A 12,918-nucleotide genomic window follows, 5' to 3' on the forward strand; every position below is an offset into this window, starting at 1 on the left:
TGTATCTTGCTTTCTGTTTCTGATTTCCTGGTGCAGTTGCTCTGCTTCCCTTGGATATTTGCATTGAACCAAGAGTGGCCATCTTAACAACCTTTTCTTAACAGAAGCAAACCAATACATATCTGCAGTATTTGGACTGAAATATGATTCATCATTTTTTCACAAGAAATTTGTTGTATGCTGCATCTGAGTATGCACCTTTGGTTTCTACAACACCCAAATGTTTAGGGTGTCTTTTGTGGTGGAGCAGGAGAAGGGGATGGGACACATAAAGTATCTGTTATTATAGAGACGACTCACAATATTCTCTAAGAGCTGCAATTCCCACAGTTCCTTGTGGTGGGGAGGGAGACCATGCCTATTAAACCACTTTAGGTTGGGAGTGATAAATGTGGCCCAAATGAAATTATAAATCTGCGACTTTCCAAAATACAGTTGGCTTATTCTGCCCATGTGCAGTGTTATATAGCTGCTATGCCAGCAAAGCTGCATTCTGCTCTGTTGGTTTTCCCCTCTTGTCTTGTGCTGATTGGCTAAGCCATAGCTCAGTGGCTAAGGGCTGCCTTTGCATGCAGAAAATCTTAGATTGAATCTATTGCATTGCCAGTTGAAAAGACATCTGGTAGCAGGACTAGGGAAAGCCTGTGGCTGAGATCTTAGTGATTTGCTGCCAGTCAGTGGGCTGCCAATCAGAGTGAGCAGCACTGGGCTGACTTGGTTATAAGTCAACTTTGTATGTTCTCCAGTGCATACATGTATCCATACAAAGCAGAGGAAATCTTGTGCTGGATTCCCTGCTGTGGTTGATTTTGTCCTAGTGCCAATAATATGGATGCTTGAGGCACAGTGAAAGCAAAGGAGTGTTTGTAGCAGCAGGCTTACAGCTGGTGCTTGGCAGCCTGTGGTGTGCTCAGTTGTTAGTCTTAAAGTGTGCAATTTTTCAGGAGAGCAATCCCAATGCTTTTTGGATCTAGTACAGTAATGTCCACTCTTGCTGTGTCTTGTTTTGACAATCCAACCTAATTCCTTCAAACACTGCTATATTTAGCCTTCTGTCTTGGATTTTTCTGCTTTATGCTACTCCCTCCTGGATGGCTGCCTAGGCAATAAATCTGGTTGCTAAGGAAACTGATGGAGATGTAGACTCTGTGCTGGATTTATTCTGATATTTGGGTTTATTACCAGCAATGTTGTGAGTGACCGGATGCGAGGGAAAGCTGGGAACTGAGATGAAGTCATTACACTAGGCTCCAGTGTTATTAGTGCCTTTATGTGAGAATAATGGAAATGGGTTCAATTAGTTGCGTAGTGCCAGAGTTTTAATCTAAAAATGATCTTATACTTTTATAGTGGAGAAAGACGCAAGATACAGTAAACTAATATCCACTGTTAAATGGATATAATAAATGGGGACAGCTTTTTAAAAATTACATTTGTGTATTGTTCTTGAGGGTGGCATGCCTCTGTATCTTTGGTGGTGGTGAGGTACCAGATTGGCCTGAATATAAGCCGTACTTTCCCCCAAAATTCTGAACATGAAAAGTTAAAGTGCGGCTTTTATTTGCGACCTTACGGTATGCAGCCAGGAGCAGAGGGCAAACAGTGGCAGGATCGTGCGTAGTCCCCCATCCTCTCCCCCAAGGCTGGGAAGGGAGACAGCGAGGAAGGGGAAAAGCTGCTGGCAATGCTGCACCCCGCCCCCGCCCCCAGCATGCAGCTAGGAGCAGCAAGAAATGGGGCTGCTTATATTCAGGGTTTTTTTCTTCCCCCCCCTCCAATTTTAAAGCTGCGGCTTATATTTGGGTGCAGCTTATATTCGGGCCAATACGGGATTATGATATTTACCCTTGCAACCAATTTGTGAGTTAGGATAATTAGAGAATGAGTGAGTGATTGGCCCAAGGTTTCCCCAGTGGGCTACTTGACTGAGTAAGGATTTGAACCCAGATCTCTGCAAACCCAGCCCATTGTTCTTTCTATTCCACATAGACCATCTTCAATGAGAATGATGCTGATGGGGTTGGATTTGGGCACAGCTATCCTTTTAGTCTGCATTTGTGAGACTTAAAGCCTGTCATTCAAATACTGTTCACTAATCAGGATTCAAGCTTGGTTAAAAGCAACCCCTATCGCCAGACTTGGGGATAGACTTTGGTGACTTAGGTCTGAGTTGAAGGGGCAGCAGTCAAGCAGATTCAAAGTCCTGCTTTAAGCCCGTGTGTTAGATGGTATCCCACTAATGCTAGCATAATATACTTCCATTTCCTAATCCCTACTGGATGTAGCAGACGAGCAAGTTCAAATTGTAAAGCTCATTCAGATAGCTGAAGTCACTTGAATGGCACGTGGAGACATTGAAAAGAGAGGGGGATCTGCTTTTCTCAGGCTTACCATAAATGCAGATTTCATTTGTGAAATGTCTGCCTAAATAATGGCTCTAGCCTATGTTTATAGTCTCTTTAATTACTTCCCCTAAATATCTGGGAAATGTTAGCTGTTGGTGACTATGTATTAGGCTTGATGGAGCATTTGGCTGATTGGAGAGGACAGTTGTGAATCTTGAATTGTGCTGTTTTGCTGGTAAGCCCCATCCTCAAGAATGAATGATTAGCTGTCAGCCTGAATGAGAAATATCAAGTTTGAGGTCACCCATGGGGGGCTATGCAGATGCAGTGATTATCATAGCTATTTATGCTGTCTGGTCCGACTTGGATTGACCCTTTGGATGAATATTTACATAAATGCAGATCCCTCCGGTTGCTTTATTTCCCTGATATGATACAGAAATATCATGTTCTTCAGTTATGATTCAAAAGGCTCATATTGGCTTGATTTGAAGGACACAGTAAGCCATAGTAGGAAACAAGCTAAGGCTTCCTGCCAGCAAGCAGCATGCTAGTGCAAACTCCTCAGTTATCCCCATTTTGCTTTGCCCTGCCTGGAGCTGAAAAACAAATGATAGAGCAACTGGCTTAGTGTTACATGTGGCCCAGTCCTCATCATTCATATTTTCTCTAAACAAACCATGAGTTGAAGCTGCTTATTTGTGGTGTTCCTAACTATGGCTTACTGTCAAGTACTAATGGAGCAATTCTATTTATTACTGGCTCACCTAATGTGTTTGTTGTATTTCTGGGACTCTCTGAATGTTAAAATTGTTGGCATTCCTGCCAGTTCAAAAATTAAGATCAAATCTAGTCTGCACAAGCAGTCAAGTAAGGTGATAGGATCCTGAAGTAACAAGGGTAGATTGTTTGCTTAATTTGGAAAGCATAAAGGGGGGGCGGTTTCTCTCAACTGCTGTCTGAGTTGATAACAGACAGTGCCCTCCTCCCTGAAAGTGGAAAAACAAAACTAGTATCAGAAAACTAACTAAACAGGGAGTGAGCTGGATGAATCTCTCTCTATTTGTTTTATGCTTTCTGCCTTGGGAGGACTTTGCACAGAAAGGCAGCATGCACATATTGAAATAAACTTTTTAAGTACTTGGATTTTTTTTATATATAAGAGAAGAATTTTTAAAAAGGGATATATCTCACCTGCACCCTGAAGTGGTACACCTTGGGACTCTATCACTTTATTGTGCTGTATGCAGGAAACACTTTACTAATCTACCATGAGACTCCTAGAACTGATTTTCATGACATGTATAATCAGTAAGACAAGACGACCAACGAAAAGTGGGGGGAAGTTCCATATTCTGATGGCACACAACATGCTGGCCACTCAACAACCAGCTGCCTTCTTGCTTTACATTCTGCTGAATTTGCATGATCTTTGTCCCTTGAACCTTCACCCTGGGGCAGCCTTGACTCCAGTTTGCGTATGAAAATGTATTCAGTTTAGTTGCAAGTTTGGCAAATTGGCATTTCATAACTCTCAAACTCTCCTCCAGATCGCTCTCCTGACATTGACAACTATTCAGAGGAGGAAGAGGAGAGCTTCTCTTCTGAACAGGAGGGGAGTGATGACCCCCTACATGGACAGGTAAGCTTCTCTCTTCACCTAGTCAGTCCCTTCTGTGAGGGCATGTTGAGTATGGATTGCTCAGCAGACTCCTAAAGGAACTTGGGAACTCTGACACTTGTTCACAGATGATTACATCACAGTTCCTGTGTACTACTTCCCTCTCCAGTATCCCTTATTGCATTAGATTCATTTTAACCTTTTCTAGTTGTTTATTAAAGCTGAGTTGGAAACCCGAGGAGGAGCCAGGTGAGCCCTCTAAAAATAGTTGCTCACCAAATCCTGATGTAAGCTGATTAGAAAGAACAAAGTGTAGCAGAAAAGAGTTCATGGGAGTTGGCTGCATGGCACTTAAAAAAAGAAAGTGAGTCTTCCAACCAAAATTATACAAATACCATATGAACACAGAAACCAGATTAGCATAATAACACAAATAATTAAAATAGCAACAACAAGCAGTTAACCACTGCTGTATCATGCACTACAAATCTCTAACAAAGTAGTTTCACTTATGCAGTATACAAAGAATACAAAACTATATGTTATTTTGATTCCTTTGGCGTTGTTTACAATATAAAAAAATTCAGTGTGGCTTTAATGCACTCCCAACAATGAGTATCAAATTATATATTCCTGAACCTTATTCACTTAATAGATAACAAAAGTGATTAATTTTTCAGCCAATTTATCATAATGCTGTCTGCCTTCTCTCTTGATGGTTTGGTTTACCATAAAACTATACCCCATGCTTTATTCAACCAACCAATATTGGAGGCCAGGAATTCTTCAAATTATAAGCAAATGTTATATGAGCAGCATTCAGCAAAAGAAGAACCATCTCTTGTTGTTTGTTAAAGTTGAATCTTTAACATAACCCAGCAGGAGGGATTAATGGATCCACTGATAAAGAACAGCTTGTTACAGTTTCTTTTTCTGTTACTACATCAACCCAAAAGTGGGACAAGACCATGGCATTTCTAATACTGAAGGGCGACTCAAAAGTGTCATAGATCTGAGGAGGTTAACTAAAAGACAAAAGAAGCAAACCTGTTACCAGCTAATATCCAGAATAGGAATGGCTGAGAATAAGATACGTAGGCTTCCTAAGTAGCTTTGGCCAATGTTGGCCATCTTGGAATTTTCATGTCTGGCTGTGTTCATGAGGTAGAACTACACAGGTCATTCGAAGCCAGATCAAAATGCCAAGCCTGGTATCCCTAACATTTCATGGGCAAAGAATGAGATTTTGTCCTGCTTTGGAGGACCTTGTTAATAACTATGTGGCTGGGTGTTCTTTGTGTTCTGAAGTGGTTTCTCCCCTGCACCCCCTAGGATTTGTTTTATGAAGAGGAGGACCTTAGGAAGGTGAAAAAGACTAGGAGGAAACTGACCTCAGCTTCTGCAATTACTCGGGTGAGTAGCACTGCAAGCGGACTTGTCAGGTGAGGAGTTTGGGGCCTGCCTCTTCTCCCCCCCCCCCCCAATCTTCCAGTCCATCCTGCATCTGTCTGCTTGGTAATCCCAAGAGACCAGGCATAGGTGAGACCCACTATGTGGCTGTAACACACTGAGGTGAAGATGCTTCATAGCCTCAAGAAGAGCAAATGTTTACCTCCTGTATTGTGTGGCCACAATGTGCCAAATATCAAACTTCTGTTGGTTTGTGTGTGATTAGAAGCTGTATTAAAAAGGAGTCTCCCATGCTGGTATTCAGCCATACCTGCCTAATTGACTGTTACCAGATTTGTTTTAGTACCAAGATACAGAATGAGTAGCTGACCTTTGATGTTGAGTTTCGATACTCTACCAAAAAGAATCTGTGAGCTTTTTTCAAGCAGAGCTTAATGAGAACAACCATTAGTTGACCACCACATTCCCACACTTCAGGGGGTAGCAGCAGAGTTTCCAGGCAGTCTTGACCTGCTTCTTAATAAATTAAGCACTTATAAGATCTTCCCTCCCCCCCCCCTTTGTATGCATTGCTCCTTAATGCTTAGCTTTGAAGATGAGTCTTTGAGAACTAACTTTCTGAGCTACCTTCATGAAATATGTACGCTTTAAAGCTGAACTGTTGAGAGCTGCATTCTTATCAGGTTTGCAAGCTAAGCAGTGTTGCTCTGGACCAGTTACTGGAAGAAGAGTTTGAGTAATGCAGAGGTTCTGCAGAGGTGTTTTTTTCTGGCATTGTGCTGCAGAGCTACTATTTCCCCCTCCCATTTGGTGTAGGTTTATGGACTTGTTGAACACACTGTGGTACTTGGGTTCAGCTATATATGGTGTGGTGTTCTGACAAATCTGCTACCATCATGTTCTGTGGTTGGGATGCTAAATTGTGGGGAGAATTGCCTTAGGATTTTCAGTGTGTGTTTCACTCTCCCAGCCTCAGTACTCATCATGCACTGTGTCTCAAGAACTCTGCTTGTGCCTGTCCTAGTCAATTGATAGGTGGCCTTTCTAATAAGTAAATGGTACCTCTTTTTCACAGCAGCCAAATATTAAGCAGAAGTTTGTGGCTTTACTGAAGCGGTTCAAGGTATCAGATGAGGTAGGTATGACAACATTTATGGTCTAGATTCCTGTAAGTGTGGTTCCTGGTTATTTTACAAAAAACTGTGGTAATAAGTGTGTGTTCCATGATGACAATTTCCACATGAAATGTAGCTGGCAATGTTTGGTCTAAAGAGAAGGGCTGAAGTTCAACGGTAGAGCACATGCTTTGCATGGAAATGATCCCAGTTTCAATCCTTGGCATCTGGTACGGCTGAGAAAAGACCCCTGAAGCCAGTCAGTGTAGACAATACTGGCTAGATGGATTACTTTGGAAGTATAAGGCAGCTTCCAAAGTTCCTAAGCAGTTTTATGAGGGTAGTTTTGGGATTATTGGTATGGCCTGGAGAAAACAGGAGGAACCCTGCTTACATCATAGTAGCAGGAGCTCCTTTTACCTCTGGAAAGTATGGTTCAGGTGTCTGCATGTGTGGGTACAATCAGAAGATGATTTGCCTTGCTGTTTTTGTCTTGTATTTTCATTATAAGATGTGTCTGTTGCTTATCTATTTAAGAATACAAAGCAATATAGTTTTGTGTGATCTGAAGGAAGACACAAGATTTGCTAATAGTTTTCAGGTGAAACTGTTTGGCTGACTGATGCTTGCTTGGCAATGCCCCAGTTTCAGATACCACACATTTGCATCACTATGCAGAAAGAAGATACAGCATGGAACTTAACAGAAAGTTGCCCCTCTGAGAAGCAAATAATTCTGGGCCTGTCTTAAAGAATAGGAAGCAGTGTATTTGGAACATAGGAGCTTTGAGCACCTTGGTAACTATGTCTTTTTTAACAGGTCGGCTTTGGACTGGAACATGTCTCCAGGGAGCAGATTCGGGAGGTAGAAGAGGATCTGGATGAGCTCTATGATAGCTTGGAGATGTACAACCCAAGTGACAGTGGCCCTGAGATGGAAGATACAGAGAGCATCCTCAGCACACCAAAGCCAAAACTCAAGTAAGTGTGACTGGATAAGTTGGACACGTGTGTGTGTGTGTGTGTGTGTGTGTGTGTGTGTTGTCAGAGTTGGGAACCAAGATTCCTGTGCGAGATATAAAATTGCTGATATGTTGTTCTTCCACAAAACTCTGAAGCCTGAGTGACTATGCTTAAGTTTTGTTTTCTTTCAGCATCAAAAAGATTTCTATTTTTGACTGAATGAGGCGACAGAATGCATCACTATGCATAAAGATGATACAGGGTTGCTGTCAGCTGTTAAAATTTTATGGCTCTCTAATCAGAGAGCCATAAAAGTGTTGTCTGACTTCTATGGTTTGATTCTGGAACCTTTTGTCAATAATGCCCACTGTTGTTAAAGCTTTCCTCTGCCACCTTGAGACCCAGCAACTATAAAATACAAAGCCCCAAGATTTTCATAAAGCTGAATTATGTGGAAAATACATGTGCATGTTGTGTGATATGCTTGTTGACATGCATGACATATATTCAGATTTGTCCACTTTTAGGGGTGGATTATTTTCAAGCACTCTGAGTCTTTTTAAAATTCCATTCCCTGTCGTATTTGGATGGCTGCATGAAGTGTGCAGAACCTTGTTCTGTAGTTCTAAGCATGCAATAGGAAAAAGAAAAGTGAAGTTTGTGCATAATTGAGGCAGGGAGGGGGAGAGTTCTTCCTCTGCCTCCATTCTAAGGAAACACATTCTCTTCCAACAGGATTCTTCCACTGTAGCTGCCAACCCACTCAGCTCCCTGTGCAGTCATTCTGTTCCATAACACTCTCTCTCTCTCTCTCTCTCTCTCTCTCTCTCTCTCTCTGTGTGTGTGTGTGTCTGTGTCTGTGTGTCTGTCTGTCTGTGTGTTAAAGGGTGGACCTTGCACCCCTCCCTGATTTTGGGATTTGCTTTTCTCCCGTTTCCTTTTACAGAATCATATTAGTGATTATCTTTTAAATTGAAGCTTAATCTTTGTGGTTGGATTATGTTACAGATATGTCAAAAAACAATTGATCCCAACTTCAGCATGTGTGGCTTGCCTGTGAGCCATTCTGATTTCCTGTTTTTCCTACCCAGATAATTGAAGCCAGTCTCCCTATGTCTCTACCCCCTATCCAGTTGAACTGAATGCTTAAGAAGTCAGCTACATAAAATTAAAAAAATTAGCTGATTTTAAAAAATATATTTAATTTCCTTTTGTTATTATACACACACACGTGTGTGTGTATAATAAAGTCAGCTAAATGTTAGTCAGGCTTACAGAACATTTTTCTTTGAGATGTGGATGATGAAAGAGAAGGAACAGCTGCTTTTTGCTAGGTTGGGAAGGCATGCCATTTGGGTCTAGAGGCCACATTACCACTGTTTAATTGTAGCTAGTGGACCAGGCAGAAAACAAAAAGTGAAAAGAAACACAACCATATCTACTGCACACTTGTATTAGCTATTTGTATCTTGCCCCTTTTCAACCAAGGATGGTTTGTTACGTTAGAAAGCAGTTTTTGTTTACTAGGCAGCAAGCGCAATAAAAGCAAAATACATAATGATTTGACACAAATGTAATACAGATAAGTTGATTATTATTATTTAATTAAACAACAGTAAACTAAAAAAACAAACAAACACCTAGCAGAAAGATAAAACTTGATCAGGAAAGTTGATTCCTACAAACTAATAAAGTCCCAAATGCCTTGTGGAATAGGATAGCGAAAAATGAATCTGAGTGGCATTTCTAAACCACCCATGCCACTCTTTAGAAGGCCCTTGGTAACCCCTACCATGAACACCCCACCAATTTTCAATATAGCAAAACAGAATCTCCCAATGGAGAGTAAAATGCATGCAAGTTACTATGAAGGAAGTCTGCAGCAGCACCAGCAGAAGCAACTTTCTCATGAGTTGTCTGGTGAAAATGATCTCACAGCTGAAAAGGATCCAGTTTCTCCCTAGTAACAAGACAGCTTCTGTCCTTTTCCTGAAGCCATGATACCTCCCATCTCCAGGTTTCTTCCTTAGGAAACCCCCTCCTGTTCTTTAGAAATCTTAGTTCCTGGTAGATGAGTCTTCCTGGGTTAGATTATAACAAGCAAATAACCCAACAGGGAAGGATCAAGGTGAAAGTTGTCATGCACAATGTGGACCTGATTTACCGAAAGGTTCCAATGCCTGTATTAAGGCATCAGAGATGTCGTTTGTCCCAAATAGCTTATTTTCTCTGCCTCGGCTCCCTGTTTTATGTTTATCAGAATCAGAACTCTGAACCAAGAGTTTGGAGTTGTCATCAGCTATAAAGAAATGAAACAATGGGGTGATGAGTTAAAATTTGGCAGAGGCTTCCTGCAGTAGTATTTCCCCCACTGTACTACTTGAGAAGTCAAATTTCAGCCCTTTGGAGGGAGTAAACAATATTGTAGAACAGGAGTGAGGAACCTCAAGCCCAAGGGTTGAATGCAACCCTCCAGGCCTCTCTGTCACTTGGGGCTCTGTCTGTGCCACATCTCTTACTGTCCCTGCTCCACAGCCTCTTCAAACATGTTTGCCTGGCTGGAATTTGCTCTTGAACTGTGATAATGCTTCTTCCTTTCATGAATGGAGACCAGAGAGAGGTGTGTATAAAAAGAGTTTCCCATCCCTGTTGTAGATCATCTATAAAAGAAAGTCATGGTTTGTTCCGCCATTAATGCAGATGGAAGTTCTAAACGGAGAAGAATAGCTGCTGTGATCTAACTACATTGTTTTTTAAGAATGTCAGTCAGCCTTTTTACCCTGCCCCCCGTAAGAATGTCTCTCCCTACTCCCCTCTTGATTTCTCTGCTTTGTTCTATGCTAGGCCTTTCTTTGAGGGAATGTCACAGTCAAGCTCCCAGACTGAAATTGGAAGCCTTAACAGCAAAGGGAGCCTCGGCAAGGATGCCACCAGCCCAGTAAGTCACAAGGATGGGGGAGCCATAGATAGTTCTTGTTTACTTTACCAACTTTATGATTATGGTGAATTGTAATTAATTTAGAAGGAAACCAATCTCAGCCTTTTGCAAGAAGTATTACCATATTCTACTGGTTGTGTCCATGTGGAAACAATGTTTTTCAGAACCACTGTTGTGAACTGATTGCTGTGTCCTGTCTCAAATGAATGAGATTGGTCTGTCTTCTGTCTACATGCTGCTTGCAAAGTTAAGATGAACCCCAATCTGCCTCTAGCTGTGCATGCGCACACCTGTATTCCAATGAAGGGTGGTGTGTGTAGAAGGGATCAAATTGGCCAGGTGTAACAGTTCCTGTGATTTATATTCATATTTATTATTTTTAATATTTAAAAGGGGATGGGACAGCAGGGCAGTTTGGAAGCAGTTCTTTGAAACTCTTCTCCCCTTCCTTTAGGTGCTGTTAATCCTGCAATTAAAGCTTAGTAATAAAGAAAATGGGAAAACTTGCCCCAGCACTGAAGGCTCTTCTCATAGAAAACTCCCCTCTAGAGCATGGCTTGTGATCAGTGGTGATGGATGTTGTAGTTCAACAACTACTGCAGGGCCACATGACATCTCAAAACTCTTTGCCTTTCCTCTCCTTCTGACTCCAACATAAGTTCCCTTCCTGAAGAACTAGAAACTTGTGTTTGGAAACTGGGTTTCTCAGGGATTTGAAGGGTGATTTACCTTTGATGCTAAGGATCAATTGTTGTCATTTCCAATGCTAGGAAGTAAACAGGTCCCAGTTTTATAATCTGCATAAACAACAAATCACCTAGTGATTGTAAACATGATCCTTCTGAATCACAGCTTGCTTTTTTTCATTTCCCCCCTATTTCTCTCCAATACTGTTCTTTATCCAGATGGAAGCATCCATGGGGGACAAACTGAAACCTACCCGGAATAAAAACGCAGATGACAGTATCAACGAAGGAGACACACTGGTAGGTACATTTGTCCTTTATACTATTGGTGAGGACATTTGCTAACAGCAGTAATCACCTACTTTTATGACTAATATTTATTCTGAATGCTCTTCCTCTTCCCTTCTCTAGGAAGGAAACGGTCAGGATACATTTGGAGACTCAACCACCACCTTGGTCATCCCAGAAAAAGTCAAGACACCTATGAAGACCAGCAAGGGAGATCTTCAGAGCATGGCATCACCTAGGTAGTATGCATCAGGTTTTGCTTGCTTACATATTGCTATTCTGAAAATTGGTCAGAGCACTCTGTCAGCTACAGCAAGGTTGGGGAAATTGTGGCTCTGCAGAAGTTGCTGGACTCCCATAAACTCCAGTCAGCATGGCCTGTGGTCAGGGATGATGGGAGTTTGTAGTCCAACAACATCTGTAGAGCCACAGATTCCTTCCTTCCTTTAGCAACAGTATACAGTGGTGCCTCGCTAGACGAAAAGAATTCGTTCCGCGATTCTCTTCGTCTAGCGGTTTTTTCGTCTTGCGAAGCAAGCCCATTGACAGCTTAGCGGATTAGCGCTACAGCTGTCAAGCGGCTTCCAGCGATCAGCTGTTAAGCGGCTTATCAGCGGAACAGCTGATAAGCGGCTTAGCGGCTTAAGAAAAGGGCGAAAAAAGAGAAAAAAACCCGCGGGGGGGATGCAAGATTTTTTTGTCTTGCGAAGCAACCCCATAGGGAAATTCGTTTTGCGAAGCCCCTCCAAAACGGAAAACCCTTTCGTCTAGCGGGTTTTTCGTCTTGCGAGGCGTTCGTCTTGCGGGGCACCACTGTAGCTGAAATTCCTGTGGCAGGGAAGCTAGTAGCTTGTATTTTTGCCAAAGGGATAAAGATGAGGATAAAAAAGGCCATTTCCTCCTCCCTGCAATTGAAGAGCATCTGCCATCTTTTCTTGGGAGGTTAGCATCAAATTCTTTAGCTATCTTGAAAAGAGGAGATTTTACTAAATCTGCCGCTCTGAGCCCGGCCTTGGCTGGGGAGGGCGGGGTATAAATAAAAAATTATTATTATTATTATTATTAAATTGTTCCTGAGTAATTTACCTAGATTGCATACATACACTACCCCACATTGGTTTGAGAAACACAAAGGGGGGGGGGTGTCCTTACCTCAATGAACTTTTAAGTCACAACAGCGAGGGACAATGGAAGATGCACTGAATGAAATATGAGCAAACTGCAGACACAAATATTTAGGCTTCATTTCAATAGGAGCTGAGGACTTGGGGGGTGGGGTGTAAACCAAAGGCTGTGCAGAGAAGGAGGGTTTTGAGGAGGGGTTGGAAAGTGGCATGGCTTACGTAGCCTTGTCAAAGCATAAAAAGAAGAAAGGGGTGAGTTGTATAAATGAAGAGGAAACTCTCAGCCCAGGGCAGGTCACAGGTGAGGGGAGGTTTAACAAGGCATAAGGGCAGAGTTTATTTTCAGAATGCTTTCCATCGACACTGAGTAACCATACCTGCTTCTCCCAAGATTGATTCATTCTGTGTTCTCCAGTGAATGCTCGCTAC

At 42.0% G+C, this 12,918-nt stretch overlaps 1 protein-coding gene across 3 annotated transcripts in view; it reads left to right on the top strand.

Annotated features, from left to right (window-relative positions):
- The window catches only part of PACS1 (phosphofurin acidic cluster sorting protein 1), a 70,686-nt gene that overhangs the window by 34,705 nt on the left and 23,063 nt on the right, over positions 1-12,918 (top strand). For 2 of the 3 annotated variants that reach the window (XM_083715607.1, XM_083715608.1), the window contains exons 6-12: positions 3,896-3,987; positions 5,299-5,379; positions 6,452-6,511; positions 7,311-7,471; positions 10,298-10,391; positions 11,297-11,377; positions 11,489-11,604. In XM_083715607.1, coding sequence (XP_083571733.1) covers positions 3,896-3,987; positions 5,299-5,379; positions 6,452-6,511; positions 7,311-7,471; positions 10,298-10,391; positions 11,297-11,377; positions 11,489-11,604 — 685 coding nt within the window. The remainder of the gene's footprint in view (positions 1-3,895; positions 3,988-5,298; positions 5,380-6,451; positions 6,512-7,310; positions 7,472-10,297; positions 10,392-11,296; positions 11,378-11,488; positions 11,605-12,918) is intronic. The other variant, XM_083715609.1, reaches the window with a different exon arrangement.

This window comes from Podarcis gaigeae, assembly GCF_964106915.1.
Source record: "Podarcis gaigeae genome assembly, chromosome: 16".
Taxonomy (NCBI): domain Eukaryota; kingdom Metazoa; phylum Chordata; class Lepidosauria; order Squamata; family Lacertidae; genus Podarcis; species Podarcis gaigeae.